Source organism: Urocampus carinirostris, chromosome 1 (genome assembly GCF_059441175.1).
Source record: "Urocampus carinirostris isolate Australia breed hairy pipefish chromosome 1, RoL_Ucar_1.0, whole genome shotgun sequence".
In the NCBI taxonomy this organism is placed as follows: domain Eukaryota; kingdom Metazoa; phylum Chordata; class Actinopteri; order Syngnathiformes; family Syngnathidae; genus Urocampus; species Urocampus carinirostris.
The window spans coordinates 49,838,441-49,864,669 of record NC_142349.1 but is presented as its reverse complement, the minus strand read 5'-3'; the positions used below and the strand labels follow the sequence as shown (position 1 = coordinate 49,864,669).

Below are 26,229 nucleotides of genomic sequence, written 5' to 3'. Positions count from 1 at the left end.
GAATGTACAAAACTAGTTTATTTTATTTGTAAATTTGTTTCAACTCAAGCCATATAAAAACCGTTGGAAAAATAACAATAAAAAGTTCAGAATAAGTTTTCAGACATGGCATGCAGTGTGTACTGTTGTACAATGGCTTCAATGTTAGAGGAAAAAAAACATGCAGGATAATAAAATTGTACATAATACAACAGTTAAAGGTAACCCTGACACAAAAGTAGTTTGTTTTAAGGCTTATCTTCATGTATTTATCAAAAAAAAAAAAAATGGAAAAATATGCATGAGCAGGCAATTTTTCTTTGTCAAAAAAGAAGTACTGCAATAGTAAAATGGTTGTTGCCTGAACTGCAAATGTACAATAAGCTTCAACATTGTTAAATGCACACAGCTGTATAATAAATAAATAAATGTGTGATAATGTACCATCTTTCTGGTATAGATAAACTCCTTGAAAATGCTCATGTAAGAAAAACGTGGTCATCACCTGAGGGTTCAGCTAAGCATCAGAATCGTGTGCGCTTTTGATTCAATTAACCACTCTTGACACCATTGCCGCTTGCAGGGAGGACGGCATGCTCTACTGAGCCGGAGCATTCTTGTTCTTCTTGTTCAGGACTTTGCGGAGGCTCTCAGGCATGAGGTAGGGCCTCTCCGGACTGCCGTCATTCCTTTCAAGATCCTCCACTGATTAAAAAAAAAAAACAAAAGTTGACTTTAACATCATTGGAACCGCCATGTTTATCAAAAGTCTACTTTAAAACATCTCAATTTAGCTCACGAGTTTCAATCTTGTTGGTATTTATTCTGCTTTATTAAATTGAGTACACAGACAAATATGTCAAAAGTGGTAAGGTATTGCCATTAAATTAGGCAGATTCACAGTTAAAAACACTGAAATGCAGACGGCACAAGGCAAAATAAGCTCCGAGGTCATCATCAATAGTACAGATCCAATATGATTAAAGCTTCTAAATTTCAATTCTAACTGACATTCACTCATTAAATTGGGAAAGTAGGCACATAAGTGGTGTCAAATGGCTACTGGCCTGCATTAACAGTATGTCACAACTAATAAAGATTCCTGAAGGATTTTCTGTTGAGAAACATGACAGGCGCAGTATTCAGCTGTCCTACAAACTTTGTTAGTCACTAAACTTCCCTTTAGATACTTGCCACTTCTGCGCATGCCAGGTAAAGGCTAAAACAGAGACCAGTCTTCTAAAAGTCAATTCTAAGTGTCTTTATCGACAAAACTCGGGTCGATGAAAGATGTGTCCACAAATGGTTTTTCCGCAGTGATTTCTTCATCCCGAAGTGGCGCAGAAGATGGTGGACCCTCTGCCTCGTTTTTCCAGAGAACCTCACAAAGGGTAGCGCACATGTAATAAGGCCTCGCCGCTGAACCGTCATTACGCTCCAGGTCTTCACCTTCATTTGGGTGGGAGTTTTTGGTTTGTTTAAATAAATGTGTGCATGATTGTAAATGGGTGAGGTGATTAGACATGGAGTCAAAGTGAGGAGAAAGGTGTTAAAATTATCAACAAGTAAAGGATTGCATTGAGAATGGTGAGGGGAGGAAGGGAAGAGACAAAAAGAGAATAAGTAAGTCACATAGCAGGCAAGCAAGCCAAACAATTACCACAATCACTTTTTAGAAAAATAAATTTTGAGGACTTAGTAGGTCACTGAATGTTATTTTTTTTAATGCTAGCTTAAGTTCCTGTTTTCTGTTAAGATACCCATTTTCATGCAGACAGCCCAACACCAAAAGCAGAGCAATAATTAAAGAATTTAGTTATAGAAACCCCAAAACATTTTTTGGTTTTAAGTGTAGTAGAGCAATATTTTTTCTGCAGTGTGCAATTCTTAAGTAAACCAGTCAAGAGATTATACTTACAGAAACAGAGGAAAAGAGTGTCAACGCACATCGCGTATACGCTGAAGAATCCATGGGCGATGAGATAGGAGCCAACCACCACAGTCTAGTGACAACAAGAACAGCACAAAAACACACCAAACATGATGCAATACTGTCAAGAGAGCTGCTGCATTTTTTGATGAATGCTAAAGTGCATTTGCAAAGTAAATGACTCACAATGATTGGTACCCAGTAGTAGTGGAGATTTGGGGCAGTGTCTTCAAAGGCCCTCACTCTGCCAGAGAAGAAGAAAAAGGCAAAGACCCCTATTGGGGTAGAAACATAACTTTACAAGTCCAACTGCTACAACGATAAAGTCAATCAAGATTTACTTTTGGTTTTGTGAAGAAAGACAAAATTTACACAATCAACACATGTTGCTAGAAAGCCTCGGGCAAATCTCAAATCAAAGTGTGAAGAACGATAAATCACTCACCCACGAGTCCAACTATAAGCAATTTGCCCAAAAACAAAAGGAAATCTGTAACTTTATCCAATACAGCCACCCTAGAGTACAAAAACTTTTTTATACCGATGCAAACTGCAAGAAAATTTATTGGTTTTTAATAGAAGAAAAAGGACCAACCTGATCATATTCCTCATGAGCAGAAAGAAAGCATCTCTTGCTGAAGTGCAAAAGTTTTTCCCGTATATTGCCACCTATTGGACATACAAAGTAAAGCGCCTTACTGCAAAGCCTTACGTATGTGTTAAGTCAACTTACCATTATGTATGCGTTTCTATTTAAGAACTTGATACATTTCTCCAAGCACCAAAAGCAACACTTGAGACAGCACATGAGGAATCGAGTACATTTATTATGGGCTCCTGCAAGCAAAACAAGGGATTTAAATTAGAAATTTAAAAAAATCTGTGTGCCGTCAAAAGCCTTTGATTTTTTTTTTTTTTTTTAACAGATAAACGGCAAATGCCTATTACCTGTTCAGTAAACAAAAAAATCTCAGATTTTTATGTCAAAACTTTGAATTAAAAGGATATCACAAGTATATCACTTTAGCTATGGCACAAACAACGAGAGGTGAATTTGTCTTATCGGGTTATGTCTTTTGAGGCAAACAAAACCTTTCAATTTTCAAAACTTTGCTGATAAAACATTGATTTGAAACTCGTAAATGGTCTTCATGACCTAAGTTTGTTCGCAAATCTATTGGCACTAAGAAACTTGATATAAGTGGTATTAAACTCCTTACAAAAAAAAACCCTGCATACAGTCATGGGGGGTGGAGACACTATCCCAATCCAAATGATTGCAATGATACTTTTCATTACAGAGGACCAGCTCGGTGGTCTTAGGCGCCCATCTTGAGACTGAGCGGTCACAGGTTCGAGACTTTGCAGAGTCATACCTACAACATTGGTACCCATTGCCTCAGTGCTGGGGGGGTTTGATCAGCCAATGACTTGTAAAAATAATGTCCTCAAAGAGTATAATGGGAAATTATGCCTTCATCACCTAAAGCATGACTATTTTTGTCCAAAGTGCAGCCATATTTAAAGAAAACAAAGTTGTCGATGTTACATTATCATAATTTATAATTCCAAGTGTTATGGTGCAGTCAACCAGTACTGCATGTTTTAGATTTATTTTTCAAAACACCTCTGAATCATGTCAAGATTGTTAACCAGGTTTGTTCAGTAGTGATTTGTTCCAATAACTCATATAGAAATTAATTTGACGATTTTTTTGTCAGTGAAATACATTTTTAAAATGAAAAAAAAGTGTAAATACAACAATTTTAGGACAACTTATTTGGGCACACCAAAAAGAAATTAGGTTGAGAAACACTTTTAGGGAGCTCAACAGTATCGGCCACCCAATTGTGGCCATATTGCAGTCATTAGTTCAAATGAGAAATTACAAGAAAATGCATTTTATTATAAAAGACATTTAAAGAAAAAATATGGACTTTCTTCGAAAACGCCATTGACCATTTGTGAATTGTATCTATTGTCAGTATTTAGAATCAGAATAGATGGATTAAAAGTGCTCATCTTTATTTATAAATACATTTAGTTACAAATTTTAAGTGTTTTCAAACCAACTGGATGAAACGGTCCAAATATTTTGTAAACACAAATGACAAAAATTGGTAATCTTTTTCATCATGTATTGCAGAGGAATCAGATTGAAAACGCAGAGGGATATAAAACTTTTTGGATATGCCGATACAATCAGCCATTTATGTTTCTCCTGGCCAAGTCCCAATGCCAAAGTCTTTGACCCAACGGGGCCCGCAAATCGAAAAGTTTGCCCATCCATGAGTGGAAAGGTGTACTCTGGAGAGATTTTAAACAAGTGTTTCGTTTTTACAATAGGTTTCCTAATTACCGTAAGAAATTTTCAGAATATTCACACAAGTTAGTAAATTTTTAAAAGTAATTCCCATTTCTTATCTGGCATAATTTGGTTGACCTTGAGCCAGATCCATATCTAATAAGGAGCTATCAGGTTCAAAAGGTTTAAGTGGCCACACATTTTGTTTCTCAAATTCTTTGTATACAGATGGGAGCAAAATGTATAGAAAAATACTTCTCTAAATTGTGTAAGCAAATGTCTACTGACCTTTAAGTTTATGGTCCAGGTATTCGAGCAGAACTCTAATGATCTGGATGACTGAAAGGATCAGAGAGCCAAATGCAAGGGTTCCTGTGTGGTACCTAAGACAATACAAGTTGTTTACATAGCGTGTTGTATGACAAATGAAGAAGTATGATAATAAAAAAAAAAAAAAAAAACACCTGAGAGATCTACCAAGTGAGGAAAATATGGGGAAGGAAGGCATATCATCTGGCTTGACAAAAGCCCAGTAGTAAGAGGCAAATGCCCCCGCCAGAGTCATCTGTCCCAGCGCAGTGACAAAGTTGGCACACCAAAAGAAGAGGAAGACATTGTAGAACTGCAACGCGATCAGGTACTTGTGGTAAACAGTCTCGCCACCGTAGAAGGCGAAAAGGCACTCAGAGTCTGGGCACTGCACTTTCATACTTGTTGTGGTGTAGTTCTGAGCACAAAAACATATGTTGAATCAAACATGGACGCAAGGAGACGTGATTATGTTGAGGTATTCTGCGATAAACTAGAGATGACTGAAACCTGAAGGACAACTAAAGTCAACTCACAGCTGGGTCACACGTTTTCCTCGAGTGCTCACATGCAGACTCGTTGAACACTTTGTAGATGGGCTCATTAGAAGTGGACAAGAAACTTATCAGATATGTCAAGGACCATTTTTGTGAAGATGATAATTTCATTCCTCATTTTAAGAGTAAAAAGGCTAGACACTCTGTTAACCAATACAGATCATATGGAAATTATTGCTCACTTAATCATTTTGTCATATTGCCACATTTCAGGCTTTAAACTTAAAGCTAAAAAACAGAAAATATTTTCTAAAGAATCAACAACATGTGAGACATTTGTGAAGTGGAATTAAAATTATTTCACCATGTTATATTATTTTGACAAGTCAAAATGGGGTCTGTTGGTGTAACACCTTGACTGTAAACTGTAGTCAAGATGGTGCCATATACACATACATAAATACACTGTACCGATCCCCATGGGTGGGTAGTTTCATTTCAGCTTTGATGTGCCAAAATCAGCTCTGCATGTATAAATGATGTTGATAATTGTGCAGGTTGTTATTTAGTTCTGAGCCAGATATACTCATGAAAAGAGCCATAGCTTCCCGACCACTTTTAAAGAGCATTTGTGGATGAATCTGGAAAAATGCTGTTCACAAACGATCACCATTAAACCGTATGGAACTTGAGCTTCTTTTTAAAGAAAGGGCAAACATTTTTGTTTTAAGATGTGCAAAACTTAGAGATCCATCCAATAAGGCTTGTGGCTGTAATCACAGCAAAAGGAGGTTGTACAAAAATATTACTTCACGGAGGACCAATATTTTTGCAACGCCTATTTTTCTTTTTGGTAGCACAAAAGAACATGTTGAATAAATTTGGTTTATTTTCACAATTGTGTCTCACATGTTGTTGATTCTTAGAAAATATTTGTAGTTTTTTATCTTTAAGTTTGAAACCTGAAATGATATGTAAATAGGTTCTTGGAAGCCGAAACCGATGTAAGGCACGGTAGATTTCAACCACACACACAAAAAAGGATACACAGCAGTGGTGGCCCAGTAGGCAATGACTATCGCCAGGAGGAGAAACGTGAAGAGTGGGTAGAGGAGAGAACACATCACATGTCCAATTGCCCTGTTGACACAAGCGTATTAATCATTTTCAGACAAATGATTTACAGTATTTAGGTCCAAGTGATCTGATATAGCCAGCTGCCGTTTAAAAGTGAGTACTTACTTGCTGGCTTCTTTGATGAGTGCAATAGCAATCATGATCCTTTTCCTGAGGAAGATGAGTAGAAGGATGATGATTACCTCTACTATGGCGAGAATGATCACTGGAAGGATGAAAAGTAGTGAAAAATGATAGTCATTACCATGTTTCTACTGAAAAAAGGTACCACTCCAGTGCAAGCTACATTTTGAACAGAAGGAAACTAATGCACTGCCAGCGGCAAAATAACTGGGCAAAACCTGCCACTACATTGTCCATCAGTTTTCATTCCGTAAAAGGAAATCATGTCTAAAGAAAAATCCAGTGGTTACACTAAGGATAGTATTTCAACCTTTATGCTGTGATCAAACCAACATCAAGAGACAAAAACACAAGCGTATACAAGATTATCAAAAATGGAGACGTCTACAGTGTTATCAAAAAGGGAGAAACAGAGGCACTCAAAGTGTAATCCAGATAAAAAGCCTTGAATATAACATACCATTCCCTGACAAAATCCTAATGAGGTCAAAACCATTGCCGTTTTTAATCAACTGGCCATGATATATTAAAAGCTTTTTACCTGCATTATACTTGAGTGCCGTACTCTCAAATTGTTTTGAGTTTTCTACCAAATCCCATCACTGAAGAGCACATAAAAACATTTTTCAAGAAACAAACAAGTCTGCACAGCAATCCTGTATGTTTTGATTGAATGCTTTAAACTTTGTTTGCCATTAATTACGGCTAGTAGATGAACTGAACTAAACTGATTGCGGATGTTGTAATCAAATTAATTCTCTTGCTGACTCAATAAAAATCACATCATGTGGTTTAACTCGGTTGTCTGAAAACAATGACAAATGTTAGGGTCTCAGACAAACAACATTATGATTAATTGCAGAAACAGGACCTACAGCAAATGGGGGAATACATTGAGTAAAATCTATCATATCAATCGAAAGCAATATTTTGTTGAACTCACTGAAGGCCAGCCAGGTCTGTCTAATCTGAAGGTAGACTGCGAAGTCTGTCTGAAAGCCAAGTTCTTGCAGGGTCACATCAGCACCAGGTGATCCCTTCAGGGCAGCGTACTCCAAGTAGCAGTGTACAATACCTGAGTAAATATCGGATATAAAAGTGTTTTAAAACAATTGAGTGGTATTTTTTAAGGTTTTCTTTAGGTCACCCTTTCTTGAAACCTACAAATATTTCTCATTGATCTGCAACGCAAGCTTTCATTTGTTAAAACTACACAGTCAAAGTAAAACAACACACTTGCAGACAAACATCAATGGCGTTTTAATATGAATTTTGCATTTTGTAGAACTTAAAGCTACTCTTCTTACAACTGTTTGACTACTTCACTTTTCTTAAAAAGGTAAAATTTGTTTTCCAAAAACAAGTCATTGTTATTCTAAACTGCATGATTAGATCTTGTAGTTAATAATTACTTTTTACACATTGGCTAAGATTTTTCCCCCCAAAAGCATGGCTGTGTATTTAATATTTAATGAAAAACATCTATATTGAAAGAAACTAAAACGCCAAGTTGCACCATCACCACACACCAAGCCCCAACAAAGCATAACGGAAATGTGACCACACAGGGGCGGAGCCAGGCTATTTTGGGGTAGAACCAGCAAAAAAGATAATGGCCGATTACTGTTCTGCCACAAAATGTTCCGTTTATGAGGCAGTTCAAAATAAAGGACAACAAGCAGACACAAGTCAAAAAACTTGTTTTTTCTATTGCATTACAACTGATTAAAAAGACCACTCTTTGTAACAGGGTAAAAATATATTTAAAAAGATCCGAAACTTAAATAATGACAAATAATCTGACCTATAATAAAGAAGAGAAAGAGCAAGAAAATTAAAAATAATTTCAACTAGGAAGTTAAAATAGAAAGATAAAACACATGGGAAATGATGCGCCTCATTAAACCAATGATAAACTTCCTCGCTGGAATTGAAGATAATTGTTGCTGCAACAGCACTACTTTTTGGTCTTCCATGAACAAGACCACCACAGTGTAGTATGGTGAGGTCTTGGCCGTTGTGAGGTGGAGATAAATCTAAAAGATTAATAGTTTGTATAGTTTCCCCACCAACAATTGGCAATCCAATGCTCGGGCACGTTTGGAAAGAATTTGACGATCGGTTTGATACGTGCCGAGTGACCACTGGTGCCCATATTGAGCAACTTTGAACATTTCATGTAAAAATGAGATGACAAGCTTACTGAATTTACCTGTGTTTTTATATCCTTAAAACCTTACAAGATACAGTATTCAATGTCAAAACGGGCCTATGCACAAAAACTTCAGGATTCTACTAGAACAGCTCTAACGTAATGAAGGTTAAACAAAGTCATATTTTTCCAAGTCTTGCGATACTTTCATTTGGATTTTTGTGATTGAATTGTCCCGTCATCAAATACTTTTGAATTTTAACAGTTAATTGCAGTCGCTGAGGACCTCTCACATGGACCCTCAACACCACACAGCTGGTCAGGAAAGCTCAACAGCGACTATACTTCCTGAGGAGGCGGAGGATGTTTGAAATGTCAAGCAAGATCCTCAGCAACTTCTACAGCTGCATCGTGGAGAGCATCCTGACCAGCTGCAAAGCTGTCTGGTTCAGCAGCATCACAGCCATGAACCGCAAACGCCAGCAGAGTGGTTAAGAATGCTCAGAGGATCACCAGGACTCTAATGCCCTCTCTGCAGAGCATATACCACCGCAGAGTCCACAGGAGTGCTTCGTCTATCATTAAGGACCCCACCCACCCACAACACTGAATGTTTACACTTCTACCCTGAGGACGGATGTACAGGAGTGTGAAATGCAGGACCATCCGTCTACATAACTTTTTTTTACCCCTCTGCTATCAGACTCTTAACGGCTGTTGATTGAACAATACACCACAGACACACTACAGTCACTTTCAACTGTGTTTTATCTTATTGCCTTAACTCATCTTGAGTTAATCTTGTATTTCTATCTTTTTAATATTCGTAAAAAACAATTATGTATAAATGTATATAATTTCTTAGTTTGATTACGCTGGCAACTGTGTGGACAGCAAAGTAAGTATTTCGTTGTGCAGGGAATCATGGTTCTGTACTGTGCATTTGACAATGAACACTTTGAATCCCGAGACTCACCATAAAATATCTTAATCATTAAATTTAATTGGTGCTTTGTGTAGGTTCTCTCTTTCTATACTGAACCACATATTCACCAGAACAATAATTTCTGAAAAGAATCATTGTATACCTAAATTGAGTGTCTTACCATATCCTATGACTATGATCACCATAGCTACCATGATCCAGACCATAATCCCTGCCAGGAAGCGCAGAAGCACAATGAAGACCAAGCTGAGGACAGTTGCAATCACCAAACCTCTGGAGACAGGAGGCCAAGCACAAAAGAGATGTAAGCCAACTAATCTATGCTTTTTGCTCAAGCTTCCAACAATTTAAAAAGGAAACTCACATCAAGATCCAGTACCAGGACTGGGTGTAATCTTCAAAGATTTTCATGACTGCCTGGCGAGCTTCACTCACTATTGTTGCATTCCTGAGAAGAAAAAAAAACCTCTCCTAATTAACATGGCATTTGTATGATTTTAAACTGATTATTTATATTTTCTGGTTTATTTTTTTCTTTTCAATTATGTTGCAACAACACCACAAAATGAGCAAATCATCTGAATAGAAAAAAGGATGACAGGTTGAAGCCTAAGGCTTATAAGAGACCCCTACCCAAAATTACTTTGGAGACTTCTATCAATCATAGAAATTATTATATTATAATAACAATCATTCTATATAACACGCTACAGTGGGCATTTGCACGTCACACTGGGTATATGTATATTGTATTCTTTTTGCTTTATTATTGTATTGTTCTCAGCTCAGGGATGCTGCTGGAAATGTGAATTTCCCTTCGGGGATGAATAAAGTATCTATCTGTCTATCTACTATCATTTGTTACTTGATTTAGTGATATTCACATTGTTTCAATCACGATATAAATTTGACAGTTTCCTAGGGTGTTTTCTTATCTAGTCCTTCTCCTCCTTAATCTCCAACAGTATACTGTGTAAAACTTTAAGACAAATAGGAATTTTGGACGTGAACCAAGGATGAGTTACGAGGGCCTGACGATACAAAGTAAAAACCTGGGCCCGGGCCCTCACTTCCATCACATGCCTTTGAGATGTCTCAATCTGTCTCTTCTTGGATGGCCAGTTTAACAGTGCTCAGCAAAAACACATTCCAATCCCACCAAGGTCAGGCAGTTTCATTATACATTAGCACAAATAGTTCAGAAAACTATGGGTCTTATTTTTTATGTGATAACGTCAGCACTCACTTCACTCCAGCAACAAGATCCTTGGCATCTCTCATTTTCCCAGTTCCATCGTCAAAGTGGGAGTTGTTCCCCACAGTTATTACGCCCCCTTTTACGCCCAAAGCTGGGAAGCACCTACGGGTGACTGAAACAAACTCATGTTCGAGATTCGACATGTCATTACTATAAAAACACTAAGACTGAACTCACAAGGTTTACTGGGGGTAAGCATGGCAGGACATAGACCCAACCTGAGGATTTCAGTTACAGCCTGCAACACATTCAAAATGGGTCAGTGTGTGAGAACATTACATTTTTTAGGGTCTACTTTAAAAGTTGACAAGCAAAGCCTAAAACAGACCATAGAGTTAGTTACGCCTTCCTTGCAAAAGGACTTGTAGTAGTCAAAGTCCTTTCTGTTGCTGTAAGCTTTGATCAACGTCATGAACTTATCAGGGCACTTCTCCACACACATCTAAAAAAAGAACAAATAACACTACTGTCCCATAGGAAACCCAAACACATCTGTGATCCTGAGCAATAATAGTACAATAAAATTAATAAAATAAAAATAATAAACCTGTGTGGTTGGACACTGGAACTCCAACAGCACCATGGGACTGGCACACTTCATGATGTTGAAGTAGAACAACAGTGGCTTGTTTCTTATAAAGGCACACACAAAATAAGGATTCAATATGAATTCCAAATTGCAACTGTGAGCAGTTTTATATATATAATCAGTTACCTTTTGGTTTGACCATTATTATTTGAAGTTTTAAAAATCTTTTTAGCTGAGGGTGTCTGGATAATGGAGCAGGGCTATTTACAGCCAGGAGCCCATGTTTCAGCAGTCCGCAGCCTATACAACAGCAATGCTCTAAAGTCTTAAAAAGGTGATTTTAGGAAAGGAATCACCTGACTTAACATTTATTCAAAAGAAAGTTTTTGAATTCAAAAAAGTATCCTGTTCAAAGAGGTGGGACAACACTCCTTTTAGAACTGTTAAAATAGAATATGAACAAAGTACTATATTTATTTACCATTGTTTTGACACTCATTAACACTTCTGTTTGAAAACATTTACTCATTCCGTTTTTTGGGAGAGTTCTAGCTAAAACTTTTAGGTAGCCTCAGCTGCACTGGGATAGAATGACGCAAGCGTGGTTGCCAGTTCATGCCTATGGCCCCTACTATCACCACCCAAATTAGCACCTTTTATTCTCATACTGGTAGAGGGCCTTTTTCAGTTGCGCCAGTTCTCTCCCCACCCCATTTGCCTAAGTTACATGTTTTCGGATCATGTGACCATTCGAGATGGAAATTTCAAAGCAGAGCACTGTGTGGAAAAAAAAAAATAAAATAAAATAAAAAAAAAGGGAAGAATGCGGTGATGGACCAAATTGTATTCGCTTGTCATCGTTTCTCGTGGATTAAAGGAAACTACAGCGACCTAACATTGACGTAGATGATATGGAGAGAGAAGTTTAGCGTTTTTGATGGATAACTTCCACTGCTGTTCAATTTGGATGCATAAATTGAGGACTTGATTTGTGGGTGCAAAAGTAAAAATATGGTGGGTACTTTGTAATATTGTCTACTGTCAAACCTTTAGGTTTTGCTTCTTTTATGTATCATGTGAATAAAATTGGAAAACAATGGAATAATGTCCCTCGAATAAATGTTTCCAGACCTCACCACGGTGTTTCATACGCGTTTATTGTATGCGCGCCGTTTCCCCTAAGTATTTACACAGAAAAAGATATTACAGATGATTTTCCCCCTTGTTTTAGGCAGCTGCCAGCCAAGGCAACCAGCCGGGGACGCATCGCGGGAAGAGGCTAGGCCCAGCGCGCTTCCAATGTCGCTGAGGAAACCTTTGCAACCATCCGCCTCACGAAAAAAAAAAAAAAAAAAAACGATTAAATCGTACTGTATTTAAACCCACAGTGCTTAAAATGCAGGAAAAAAGTAGTGGCTTGTAGTCCGGTATTAATAATGACCCATTTTTAATTATAAAAAATAATGGAATTTTTTTACGTAAATTATAGTTTAAATGCCCCTTATCCTTTGTGTGCAGCACTTTGAGGAAAACCTGCAAAAAGGTCTGTTTAGGACAATACTTTGCTATTGGGAAAATAGGCAACCCATGAAAAGGTGAAAAGTCCTAAGTTAATTCACACGAAAATATAATTTGGGTAATTTGTCTAACTATCAGAAGACAAGCTTTTTTTTTACTTTTAGATTGAGGCAAAAAGAACTTGGTACTGTATGAAATCAGGTTTTTATGTATCTTATGATAATGTCAGTATATTAAGCTTGACTAGCCTGAATAGGCTCTATCTTAATTATGGACCTAAATGAGTTGAAGATGTACATATAATGGTAGACTTGTATGTTTTCAAATTTTTTAAATCCAAAAATGATAATATCGTAAGTTCTCAAAAATAATAACTTGGCAATTATGCAAACAGTGGAAGTTGGCAAATTGACTTAAAACAAACATTTGATTTTGTGGGTACTCACTCAAGTGGGGTGCCAGCTTGCCCACAGAACTGGCCTCGGCTGTCCGTTGGATAGATAACTTTCCTGGGGTCACCCTGTGACCAAGCTTAAAAAATTAATCAAAAAAGTGATTAAACAGGGTGCAAATAACTTCCAAGGCTGATCTTTTTATTTAACTTACCAAGTATTCCCACTGCAATATAACATAATATGGCAATAATGAAGAGGATGCAGCACACAATATCTGTGCAGCCCCTGGAGGAAAAAAAGAAAATTTTGCTGAAATCATTTTAGACAAACTTCACTTTTAATCATTCCCCTCTCACCTTTTCTGGATTGGGCCTTTAAATGTAGGATCATATTTTCGAGGCTCGCCTGTAGGACGGATTGACACAGTACATTTATTTTAATATGAAAAAACGTAGTGCATTTCATCACGGTAGAAATTCCACATTGTAACCAGGCTGTCATAGTAGGGAACTTTAGAAAGCTGCCACATGTAGAGCAGCCAATAGCATTGTGCTACCGACCTTTTCCACAGGCAGACACGCCTGGAAACCCAGCAAATTCCACCCTAGTGACTAATCACGATATAAACATGGATAGAGGACACCCACTAGAGGTCACTAATCCGCTTTAAATGCAAGGCTAATTTCACCATTTCTTGTAGTTCCAAATAAAGATTGTGGGCAAGTGTCGGTGTTGTGACGTAAAACTTAAAATGAGGTTCATTCCCATGACAACTTAAAAAAAGCTGAAAAGTTTGTTTTCTTCCTTTATAAGAAAACTGAGGTCATGAGATGAGTCACTTATGTGACACTCCGTATGCAATAATGGATCATAGATGCTAGTCCAGACAAAGGACAAAAAGCCTTTGCTTATGAATTATGGATGCTTTCAAGTGGATTAATGCAGCAGAAAGCCTCTATCAGAGTGGCTCTTAGAGAAACTATCTCCTAAAACGTGTGTGCTTGTTGTTGCAGTCCATGATCACTCGTGTTACTTTCAGTGCATACAAACAGAGCCTACAAGGCCTAACTATGAGTAGTTCAGTACTAGTATCAGTATGCCCGTTTTCAACATGTGCTCACTGATGAATGTTTCTAGCACAGGACTACAAAGCAACTAACATGCACACCTGCATAATCAGAAGTACACGCCTACACTTTTCCCACAAAGCTGACATTTTAAGGCTATTCCTTCCAGTACCGCGCTCCGCAGTTCACCTCTTTGAACAGAACACAGCTGAAAACACTTCAGGAAAATGTGAAACTCGAGCCGAAAGGGTAATTACCATGTTTTCCATAATATTCGCCTTCCCTTGGCATCTTGAAATTCCTTGCAGGAGCAAATGTAGAAATGGGCGGCGTACCCTTGTTACTTTCTGTTGCTTTCTTTCTACTGCTTTTCAAAAGACGAGGAGCTGAGAGAACGGTGTGGGTGTAAACCAGTCTAACCTGCCCTTGAGCGCCCCGGCCATTCAACGAGGCTCCACCTTTCTGTTGCCCCTTTTCCTGCCTCACCTTGTTTATCCTGAAACAATTGGCTCTTTCCCAATCAGTATATCACCTGTGTGAGCTCCCCAGCCCCACCTGTGAAAAAATACACTGTTGCCTGTCTGTTGTTGTTGCACTCCAGAGATCAGAGGAGTCAGCAGGAAGTTTGAAAGGAACACAGTGGAGGCGTGTCTTTTTGAAAGAATGGGTGGAAACTGCTGGTGTATAAAAGGGTGCCATGTCTATATTATGAAAAACATCTGGGTTTTTTAAATTTTATTTTATTTGAAAGCATGGGAAATTGTAACTTTCCGTGAATCGCCGGGACGATAGTCTGCGGCGCCTGTCATGAAGGTGGGTGCGCGTAGTTTGAGGCGTCATTAACAAGTGTAACATGAAATGTTATTTCTATTAAAGGATACCCAAATTCTAAAACATCCAACATGTAAAAAAACAGTGCATGATTTTTTGCATAATATCTATCATATATAATATCTATATGTATGTCATTGGGGGCAGAACGGCAGTGCAGTGGCTAGTGCGTGTGCGGCACAGATCTGAGGTCATAAGATCGAACCTTCTTGTGTGGAGTTTGCATGTTCTCCCCGTGCTTGTGTGGGTTTCCTCCGGGCACTGTGGTTTCCTCCCACATTCCAAAAACATGCATGTCGGATTAATTGGACAGTCTGAATTGTCCCTAGGTACGAATGAGCAAGTGAGTTGTCTGTCTCTGTGTGTCCTGTGACTGGCTGGCAACCAGTTCAGGGTGTCCCATGCCCACTGCCCGAGGATAGCTGGGATGGGCTCCAGCACCCCCGCGACCCTACTGAGGATGAGTGGTGCAAATAATGGATGGATGGATGGATGGACGGATGTATTTGGTTATTGCAATTATTTCCCAAGATAATGCAAGCCGCAGTGTGTCATATTTCACAACTGGACGGCACTGTTGTCTAATGCAAACGAAAACCAGCACCTCAGTGTGCAACAAGACTGCAGACAAACATGGTGGCGAACTAAGTAGGTATTCCACTATGTAAGAGAAATATAAATTCCCCAATCTATGATTTTTTAAATGATAATTAACGTCAGTGTAATAGTTTCTGCCTAGTATTCAAATCAATGTTTTTTGACTGAATGAAAGGTTTTTTAGTACCACAAGGAGGGACTAAATATTACACACTATCCCTTTAAGAATGCCCAACTGAGTTCAAAGAGCCTTTATATATTTTTATCACCACGCCTATCTTAATTTTACCTTTGTTGTTTCAGCCACGGAGCGCATTACGCTGGAGGAAAGGAGGCGAGGGGGATGGGGGAGAGTGATTTCACACACGTGCTTGCGGTATTATTTTGTTCTAGGATAAATATGGTCAAAGTAAGAAAAGGACTGTTTCAGATACAGTCCAAATGCCAACCTAAACCCCAAAAAACGATAAATAAGGAAAAGTTTATTTGCACACATCTGAGACTAACATACTTGCATGCGGAACAAAAGATGTTTGAAAGAGGCTAAAAATGCTGATTCCAGCCAAAAGGATGGCGTCAGAAAATAGAATATTTTGGAGTGCCTCAATGCTATAACATATCCCCCAGACTGTTTCTGGAAGCCACCAGGTAAATTAAGTTTGAGAACCCCGATTTAAAGGAACAGGGCGCATTATTCAGCACAACTTAGCAGTTGAAAAACCTGTATTCATTATAAAATCAAACATTGAATTAAATGATAAGCAAAAGTACATTAACTATTATTTAAACATGCATTTTTTTTAAATACTAGGAGGTTGAGAAATTAGCATTTATTTTACATTCCATGAACCCTATCCAAAAGGAGCTGACATAAATATTAGCCATCTTGCTGCTAGAGGTACCCAAAAACCTCAAAAAGGCAGTACAAAAAAAAGAGAGAAGTAAAACAGTGCATTTAGGTAACTTTAAGTCTCTGAAGTTTGTATTCTTCCTTGTACTTTTCAGCTCTCGATTTAGGTTGTACTTATCCAATGTTTATTTATTGGTAGACCGTAAACCAAAAGTGGGTCTGGGAACTTTTTTCAGTAGGTAGCAGGCCTTTGCCTTCAAAAGATAATGCAGAAAAAAGGATAACTGAGGGTTAACTACACTTCTTAACAGTAGATGGAAGTAATGCCCTGCAAATGGAAGTTGAAAGCCATTTTACACCGAAAATAAAGACTGTTACAGTTTGTTTACACATGTTGAGAAGATTCGGGCAAAAAGATATGAGATATGATTTTTATTATCTTTAAGACAAAGGAGGGTAAAAAATTGTTTGTGGTTGTATTCTACTATCAACGTAAATCCTTTCATTCAATAAATTTGAAAAAATTGACATATTTTCTTGATTTGGGCCACAGCTTGTAATTACGGAAGAATGGTGGGTCCTGAGGTCAGAAAAAATGAGAAGCATTGCTCTACACCATGCCGGGCATCCATTGGTCAAATAATACACACTGCCCCTTCAATTCCTTACTATTTTAGAATTAAATTCAAGTTGACAATCACTGTAAACAGCAGTCAAGTGAGCAAGCGGGAAAGATCAGTTTTGATATGAATAAACAGCCCACACAGTGTGACAAAACCGGGATTCCTGACAGATGATGACATAAACGGAATATGACTGAACTTTTCCATTCGTTTTGTGTGGGTGAGCATATGAACTGTACATGGACCAGTTAGAATTTGGATTTTCTCTCTCTTCAAACCCTCTCCTGCATAAAGTTGGTCACTGAATCCAAAAAGTGAAATTCAAGGACAATTTTGATTGATCTCAACTTGATGTTGTTTATAAAGCACTTTAAAACATGACACTGACGAGTGGCTATACTAAAATCTTTAATCTGCTAAAAGCTCTCCAAGGGGACCTAATCCTATTCCCCAATTCTATTATAAGGAATTAAAAAGGTCTCTTTACAGGTTTAAGAGCATTGATCATTTAATAGTAAGGATGTGGGATACTACGTTTTTATATACTAATATTGATACCCAAATCTTGAGTGGTCAATAATATCACACACTCATAGCATTAGTGCGTAGAATTGGCTTCTCCCTACAAAAAGTGACTAATATCGTTATAAAAATACCTTTAAATCCTAACAAAACATATTTCCCATTGATGTGCAATGATATTAATGGCAATCTATTTATTTCACTTCAGGTTGAGGATTGGCAAAATTTCACTAGGAGAAAACCGATACTTGAATCGGCTATAATCATGAGGAGCAATACTTTGAGTAAGAATGGTATCAACACCAATAGCTGGTATCTTTACTTTTTTATTCCCTTGTAAGAATACACAGCTGTGAAAACGGAAAACCTGGAGATATAAAAAAAATTCTGAACACTTATGATAGTCAAGTGACACGCCTTGCATTTCTTAAAGGGAAACTATGTAAAATTTGACCACTAGATGTGTAGTGCAACCAAAATTGAGTCCTGCAAATCACAAGTAAGAAACAAACAATGGAGACTCAGATTGAACAAACTGCACCGTTTTTTTTCTCTTTCTTGCCCAGCCTTTCACAAAACTTTTGAAGGTGCAGTAGCAAGAAGACAATCATGTCTGCTCCCTCATGGTCAGCCTGATGTTATGCAAAATAAATACCTATATGATTTTTTTTCAGATGCACGTTTACATGACAGTTCATGTATTTTTGCTCATTGATCAAATCAATTTTTTGAAGGGATTTTTTTACCTCTAGGAGGCACTAAACAACAATACACAATGCCCCCTTAACTTCCTAGAATTCTTCAGCAAAATTAATATTGTCTTCAGAAATGCTATGGGAATTCAGGTTGGAACTAATACCATGAACAAAAGAAACATCCGTATCTATTCTGCACACTTCTGTTTGACGAGATCATAAAAGACTATGCTGCTGGAAGTTAAGCTCTAAGTCTTCCCCATATTTAGTTTCAGGGTAAAATAAAGTCACGATCTGGATTTCACCGAGCTTTAACTGTTTGCAGTACTGTGCTTTAGTAGCTGTGTGCTGTCAAACAGATTGTGGTGTTAAATCAAATGTAAAGTTATATTAATGTTGTACGGTATCACAATTATGAATGAAGGCACCATGTTTTAAATCATAAGAGGGTCTATTATCAAAATGATTAACAAGACTTCACCAAACTTAAACAAAATTTGGTATATAAAATACAGAATGGTGTTTGGCACAGGAAACAAGCATTGGTTGAATCCAACAACATATATTTTACTCGTGAAACCCCATGAAAAAACAACAGTAAAAATAAATATGGGATGATAATTATTGATGATAATTATTGTGTAGCTCTTCATTTACTTAAAGATAACGCAATGGATATTGTTTTAATGTATCTTCAGCCCCAAGAGAAACAAAGTATGGCTAATCCATAAGACAGGTTCAAATTTGTAGGTTCTAATAGGGAGTGTAAATATTAAAATATATACAGCAGCAGTTTCTCAACCATGTTTAAGAAGTTTCAGTCAACAGTCAGATTTTTTGGGGGTAATAAAAATCAATAATTAATAATTTTTTTGTGTTGTTACTTCGGTTGTTGTTTTTAATTTTAAAATGAATACATTTATAATTAAAAAGTTGTATACATCTTAAAAATTCCAGTTAGAACATTAAAATGATAAAAGGTAAAATAATTATTTTTCCAATTAATTTTTTTGGGGGTTAGCAAATAATTTGACACATTTTTAACATCCCTTTTCTGAGTTCACAATTTATTTTAATAATCATTTCAGGTAAAATAATAAACAATATGTAAAATAATCTAATTTTAAATCTGCTAACAGTTCATAGTAAATATAAGTTCTAAAAAAGAATGTTAATTTATAAAGATTATTTAAAAATGATTGGCCTTCTGATATAACATAAACAAATAGAAAAATGGCAGAGCACATGGGTGCAGTGGCTGTTGGCTGTCCAGCAAGTTTACCTTTTCTGACAGTTTCATAAATATTGCGACATATTCTGCAATTTTTGTTGCTGCTAAATGTTAGTGCACTGCTTTTCTTTGCACTACTGTTACAATGCACTATTATTCATTGCACTATTATTCATTGGGCCATTTTGACTATTTACCCTGACATTCTTTTATCCTGTTTTTACTACTACGACAATGTTCACTACCTTGTTGTAAATGACAATTCCAATCAATTCACTTTATGTCCAGTAATTATGTTTTCATAAAATAATAACATAATTTATTTATAACTTTTAAATTAATCTACATTCTTCTTTACACTTTTAACATTGAACATCTAAATCAGGAGTCCCCAAACTTTTTCCTGTGAGGGCCTCATAACTTTTCCCCTTCTCTTATTGAGGGGCCAACCTCAGTTTGTAACAGAAAAAGATTGCAGAGTGCCTAAATAATGTAAAAATGTATTTTTTTCCCAGAAACCCACAATCTGATAACACTCCTGGATTCTTCACAGAACAATAGTCGGAAAATAAATAACAACACTATCTGTGAAAAAAATAATAAGCAAAACAAAAGATATATTCTATTCTTATTTTATATTCTAAGCATTGTAAGTGACAAATGTATTGTCATTGTAACATGTGAAATGCAAAAATATATCATTCGTTTCTGTTAGACTAAAATAGTGTGATGAGATAAAACCCAATGTCTTTAACATATATCATCAATACCACTAGTCCAGTGGTAAGAGCTAGACACTCTCACCGCCATGACCCAGAGTCGAATCCCATTACAACCAAAACTGCGCATTGAGACTTTGAGCTATTGTTCAGGGAGCCAGAACAAATGTGGAGACGGGCCGTAGTTTGGGGACCACTGATCTAAATGATTGACCTCATAGAACACAGTTAACAAAAGGCACATGATGTTGCATGAGTTAAATAAGAATAAGATCGGGCGCACTCTTAAATGGAAACAGATGGCTACAAGTTATAAAGAGGTTCTTGGTTGTCTGCGATCAGTTGGTATGAAAAAACAATGTAGTACCAGCACGGAAATTCAGCTAATAACAAAAGGAATATGCAAAAATCTGCATCTCTTGTAAGTAACCAAACGAGACAAGAAAGAAGGACAGAGAGAATTTGAATCACGTTTCAAAGCACATTTTTAAATACGGACTGTAATTATAGCTTGACTGAAGCAGGGCATGGCTGCATCAGATCCTGTCATTGTGGTGTGCGTCCGTGTGTGTGTTTTTTATTTTCTTTTTTCCCTTTTTTTACAACCAAAATTGCTCCATCATGTGAAGCCCACAGCTCAGAACCAATAAAAATATTTGGTCAATGTCAAGTTCCAGGTATGTACAACAATGTGAGCACTATGTTAAAAAATGTTTACATCCATGAGTATAGACTGCTGTTTTTTCTTTTTGTCTTTATTTTACCCTTGACAAAACCAACATGTCATATTCAGACCTCTTTAAATGACTCATACCTCCTAGAAGGGCTTAAGATATTTTTAGACTGCGTTAATGTTGTGTTGTTTAACTGTTTTATATTAGAGTGTTCCAAAGGTATTGGGCATCTTTGCAGTCCCCATATCTTTTTAACTATAAATAATAGTAACTTATTTAGATGAAAGATGTGCCATTTTAAAGCTTATTGAGTTTTTTGTACGGCTATTGATTTTTTTAAAATTGCTTTTCAGCCCATTAGTGGCGTTCACCTAACCAGAAAAGGAGTTTTGTGTGCTTGAAATTGTAAAAACTGAATCATGGACTGTTGTTCAAAATTTAAAAATGAGACACCAGAGAGGAGTCCCATGGTGAGATGGCATGGTAAATTCCGAACAGATAGGTGCGTATGCCCAGTTAAAAGAACGTGAAGCCCCTCGACTTTAGAAGATGTTATTGAATAAGTGGGAACTGGTTTCCAGCGGCGCCCACGTAAGCCGATCAAAAGCGATGAAGCGACTTTCCACGTAAATGGAAAAGTTAACAAGCATAACACTCACATTAGGGATACTGAGAACCCACATGAGCTTTTTGAGCATAAGCCAGATTCACTGAAAGTAAACGTGTTTTGTGCGTATGTGGAAAGCTGTCGTCGGACCATTCTTCTTTCAAAGAGCAGCATTCAATGGTGAGACGTACCTTGACATGCTGGAAAACTAGTTAAAGAATCAGACAAGATGGGGCGCCACCACACTTGAGCCTCAGGGTTAGACAGTTACTGAACAAAACACTGCCAGGTGGATGAATATGACGGTCTGGGTAGAATGATCAGGATCTCATGTCCTGGCCACCCAGATCTCCAGATCTCACAACCATGTGTTTGTTCTATGTGTCCCCTATTCATAAAAGACGTGGATGAGCTAAAGGCGCAACTAACATAAGCTGTTGCAACAGTTGACAATCCAATGCTCGGACGCTTTTGGCAAGAATTTGACTTTCGGTTTGTTATGTGCTGTGTGACGACTGGTGCCCACATTGAGCAACTTTGAACATTTGATGTAAAAATTGAGATTACGAGCTTACTGAATTTACCTTAAAACCTTCCAAGATACAGTATTCCATGTCAAAATGTGCCCAAGACTTTTGGAACACCATGAATTGTGGTAGTATTATTGTTGTTTTTCTTTGACAAAATACAAATCACATGTGACATTTGTTAAAATGGAAAAAATTGAATATTTTAAACAACATAAAACAAACATCTAAAAGGGCTTATGACTAAAGGTTTTCCTTACATGTCAATGTAATTCATTCAAATTAATCTACTCTCACACGCTCCCTTGTTTCCCCTTTGTATTTAATGTGAATGTAAAGTACAAAATAAAGACGTCTTGCAAATGTATTACACTTAATGGAGTTCCTCAGTTGTCTATCAGATATCAAATATCTTGTTTCTCGATATTGAGCCGTTATCCACGGTTAAAGGCTCCAGTAGCTGCCAATATACGGCGTGGTCATCCCTTGACGCAGAATTTCAAGAGTAATTGGTAGTAATTGCTTTAGTCAAAGTTAGCTAAATGCATGATGTGGTGGTAGAAATCGTCCATAGAATTATAACGATTGCAATAGATAGATTATTTCTGACGTATTCAAATTCTTCTCTTTAGTGGGGGAGAGGTGATTCAACCTCTAAAAAACATGAGAGAAGAGTTTAAAAAAAACATTTCCATGTCTGATTTACTTTTAAATATAATAAGAAGTCATTTTCTGTCTCAACATGCATTTCATCACTCACGACAGTACGAGATCATTTTAAAAATAATAAAGCAACTCCAAGTCAGACATGATTGCTCAAACTTGCTTCTGTCTTTTTGAGAAATGTGAGTGAAGCTTTTGTGAAAGAAGTTCATCTCGTCAACACTCTTTTCAAATTACAGATTTTGTACTACTTTATTCATTTCCCTTTGAGCAAAGACCAAAATAGTTCACTGTTTAAAAAACAACAACAACCTTATTCCAAACGAGATCCCAACCAAGTTTCCACACTACATGAAACGGATGCAACTAGTACTAAAGGTTAAAACGATACTATAAGTTTGACCACAAACAGAAGTACATTATATAGCTCTTTTTCTCAGAAATTAAATGGATACGCTTGTTGACTAAATTTAGAGCTCAAGAATTAACTAAGCAAAATAGACTATCTAGACTGCGATAAATATCTGAGAAAGAGGACATGCTGAGAGCAAAAAAGAGGTTATTGTTGTCTGAATTCTTGGAGCCAAATTAAACATTTTGAAATAGAACATAGCAAAGGAACACACCAAATGAGGACGGTGATAAATGCATGCCACTGCTGACAAAACAATATGCTGTATGCCTAAGCACATTTAATTCTAGTTCAAGGAAAAATTGATCATAAAACGTCCTTTATTTGTTTAAATGTGGTTCCAAGATTATTTATTACCCTGATTAGCGACTCTCAAGTGTCACCATCATAGTCATCAAAGACAAGAAATCACAGGTCTTACGTATTAGTAAGATTCACTGTTTTTTGCATTTTGGGGATTTTCAAAGTTGACTCAAAACAGTCACCTTCTCCGAATTGTTTGTACACCAAGCAACACTGACAACTGTGAAGTATTCGAGCTCACTATACAATCCTGTCCTTTTCTATCATTTAACATATGTGTAACTTGTCACGGTGTACTATTCTTTTTCATTCACGAACATTGCACTATTATTATAACTTGTGATAGTCTCTAATCACTACTATGTAAATAAATTAATTTGTCTGCCTTTCATCCTGTGCCATTTCCATTCTTGTTGAATACAATGTTTCACAACGTAGATATCAATGACAAATAAAGACAATTTAATACAAGCTCATGGCCAGTGGTCCAAATTTGGCCCGGCACATCATTGTATGTCGCCTGCGAGAAATGTCAGAACATCTAAAAAAACAAATCGAAAGAGTTTCCCATAGTGTCTGTCAACTACAATATCCACTAAATTACATCTTAGCACCACTACACGCCATTATATCCATATCCATGAGTGGAATTGAGAAATAAAGGATCCTAAAAATTTTCATGTTGATATACAGTGATACCTCTAGATAAAACATTATTTTTTTCCTGGATTGTGCATGTATCTCAAGCAAATGTTTTTAAAATGAAATAACTAAAAAACAATTATATTTCGTTCCCGGCCTCCCAAAAGCATCCACGTTTACCCTAAATAGCTATAAAACACATCTTCCTGATCCTTAAAAACACATTCAAATAGTAATTGAAAAAACTACAGTAATTGGATTAATAAGATGATCATAAAATGACTTTAAAGCCCTGGTCTCCAGTGGTAACATCTGGTAATTCTCGTAACTTGGATTTTCTCCTGCATGTGAGTGAAAATCTTGATGGACATCTCGTATATCGAATTCCTCGTAGCTCGTATGTAGTTAGCTCTGTATTATTTATAACATATAGATGTGTTGACCGTGGTCTAATAAGTACCCCAGTGTAAAGCTTTTCTTTGAACAATTATAGAACTGAAGTCACAACACAACCTATTATCTCAATTTATTATTTGCATTTTTCTTTGACACTGCAACTGCATGTTGAAATGTGTCCGTGAGTAGCTTTTAAACTATAATAACAGTTGAATAACAGAGGAACTGGAACAAAGGTCCTCATAAAAGCTAACTGGAAAAAACGGACCTTCTCCTCTTGCCATCGGTATTTTTAATCAACCAGGCTGCACCCTATACAATGCTGGACGTCAGCTAAGTTGCCTGCCATATCAATGTGAGGAATGTGGCAGCAACTGGACAAGCAAGGGAATCTGGAGAACCACTCCATCGGTGCCACAGCAGCATGAAATACATTATACGTTCCTTCATTGTATTTCGATGGCTTTACGTAGCAGATAACAGTAGCAGATAACTTGTTTACTCTCACAGTAGGTGCTTTTGTTTTACACAGCAGAGTGACACAAGTGAAAGTGGTCCAGTATTGCCAGCTAGCCTGTAAAAGTATTAGTCGAACACTTTGATTTAAATCCCATTAAACATGTGTATTTGTTAACGTTGTCCTAAAGAACAGCCCGCTTTCATGTGGATCTGTTTAGACACGCTGACATGTGATGTCCCTTTATTGCAGCTATCTAAACAGTGCGTGTAATAATGAAGTTACCGTATTTAGGTTTCTCTTCCAGTTCCATGGTATCCGAATGTTTCTTGTCACACAAAAGGGCTCATGTGCGGCAGTTAACGTGGATTTCCAGGCTCGGGAGAGGTTATCCTCAAAGACTTGGAGATCTTCTGGACACAGGGTAAAAGTCCGCTCCAAAATCTTGACTGCTCTACTACCGTTTAAAGGGGTATTTCTCCAACAAGAATGCTGACCAATCAAGACAGGTTAAAATCGTGATTGGCGTGGTGCTTAGCCAATAAGTAACAAGGAGCAGGGCGTCACTGTGTTTTTCCTCTTTATAACAATACTGTACCGTTAAGTAGCAGAAGAGCAAACGGTCAGAGCTACTGTGAGTTGGCTTCGAATTTTGTTTTTATTCTATTCATATTCTTAACAATTCCTATTTAATATTTTCACACCAAAGCATTCCTATATGTGGAATAAAAGTATCAATTTTTTTTCTTTCTTTTTCTTTTTGGGCTGTTTCCAAGCAGCAGTAATCCGACACCAAAAATGTTCCCACCCCTAAAGCGGTGACATGGCATATATATTTTTGGGGACCTTTTAAGGCCCAAGCAACATAAATTATAAATACATAGTGTGCATTTGTAATGTGGACACGGGACGATCCTTAGCTTGGTTGACCCATAAGTCTGAGTCACAGCAGTTTGAAGAGGGAAGGGAGCACTGTAGTTGCCCCATTTAAGCAACACAGTGACAACCAAAAGAAATTGAGAATGTGATGTATTCTGGGCAGCAGGAAAAAGTCATGCAATCAACTAGAGATGGCCAATCCAGGGTGTCGCCATATGCCGGCAATATGTCCCTTTAAGGGTTTTGTGCAATAAAGGCCCTTAACCACAATCAGATCAATCAAAAGTGGTTTATTAAAATATCCTGCCCAAGATATAACTTTATGATGCATTTTGTCAGGCAGTTCCTGTCATGATTACTGATTAGCATCACCTGTGCCTACTCATTCAGCACCAGCTACTGCAGGCTACCTGATTGGTTCCCTGTCCTTTTTTAAGTCCAGTCCTGTCACTCTCC

At 37.2% G+C, this 26,229-nt stretch overlaps 1 protein-coding gene across 3 annotated transcripts; it reads right to left on the bottom strand.

The window, feature by feature from the left end:
* Window positions 1-25,351, bottom strand: LOC148375037 (choline transporter-like protein 2). 3 transcript variants are annotated; one of them, XM_088343678.1, is made up of 22 exons: window positions 14,403-14,703; window positions 13,435-13,483; window positions 13,290-13,363; window positions 13,130-13,214; window positions 11,184-11,268; window positions 10,965-11,078; window positions 10,814-10,874; window positions 10,625-10,748; window positions 9,743-9,826; window positions 9,539-9,651; window positions 7,224-7,355; window positions 6,263-6,362; window positions 6,068-6,160; window positions 5,060-5,144; window positions 4,679-4,941; window positions 4,503-4,597; window positions 2,643-2,746; window positions 2,505-2,578; window positions 2,355-2,425; window positions 2,096-2,184; window positions 1,898-1,982; window positions 1-684 (listed from the first exon to the last, which is right to left on the bottom strand). In XM_088343678.1, exons 1-22 carry the CDS (start codon window positions 14,434-14,436, stop codon window positions 578-580), a joined length of 2,121 nt encoding a protein of 706 aa, XP_088199804.1. In that variant the 5' UTR covers window positions 14,437-14,703; the 3' UTR covers window positions 1-577. The 3 variants fall into 3 exon arrangements, with proteins under 3 accessions (XP_088199804.1, XP_088199793.1, XP_088199784.1); XM_088343667.1 differs by lacking the exons at window positions 1-684; window positions 14,403-14,703 and adding exons at window positions 782-1,428; window positions 25,180-25,351; XM_088343658.1 differs by lacking the exon at window positions 1-684 and adding an exon at window positions 782-1,428 and having other exon boundaries at window positions 14,403-14,713.
* Between the last annotated feature and the right edge of the window lie 878 nt (window positions 25,352-26,229).

Bases quoted from the DNA above. Each gene is read 5' to 3' on its own strand.
- LOC148375037 (XM_088343658.1), bottom strand. From the start codon at position 14,436: ATGCCAAGGGAAGGCGAATATTATGGAAAACATG. The intron at 10,875-10,964 runs GTCTGTTTTAGG...AATGTGTTGCAG, and splicing joins AAGGCGTAACTAACTCTATG to GCTGTAACTGAAATCCTCAG. The intron at 10,749-10,813 runs GTGAGTTCAGTC...AGTTTGTTTCAG, and splicing joins GCTTACCCCCAGTAAACCTT to TCACCCGTAGGTGCTTCCCA.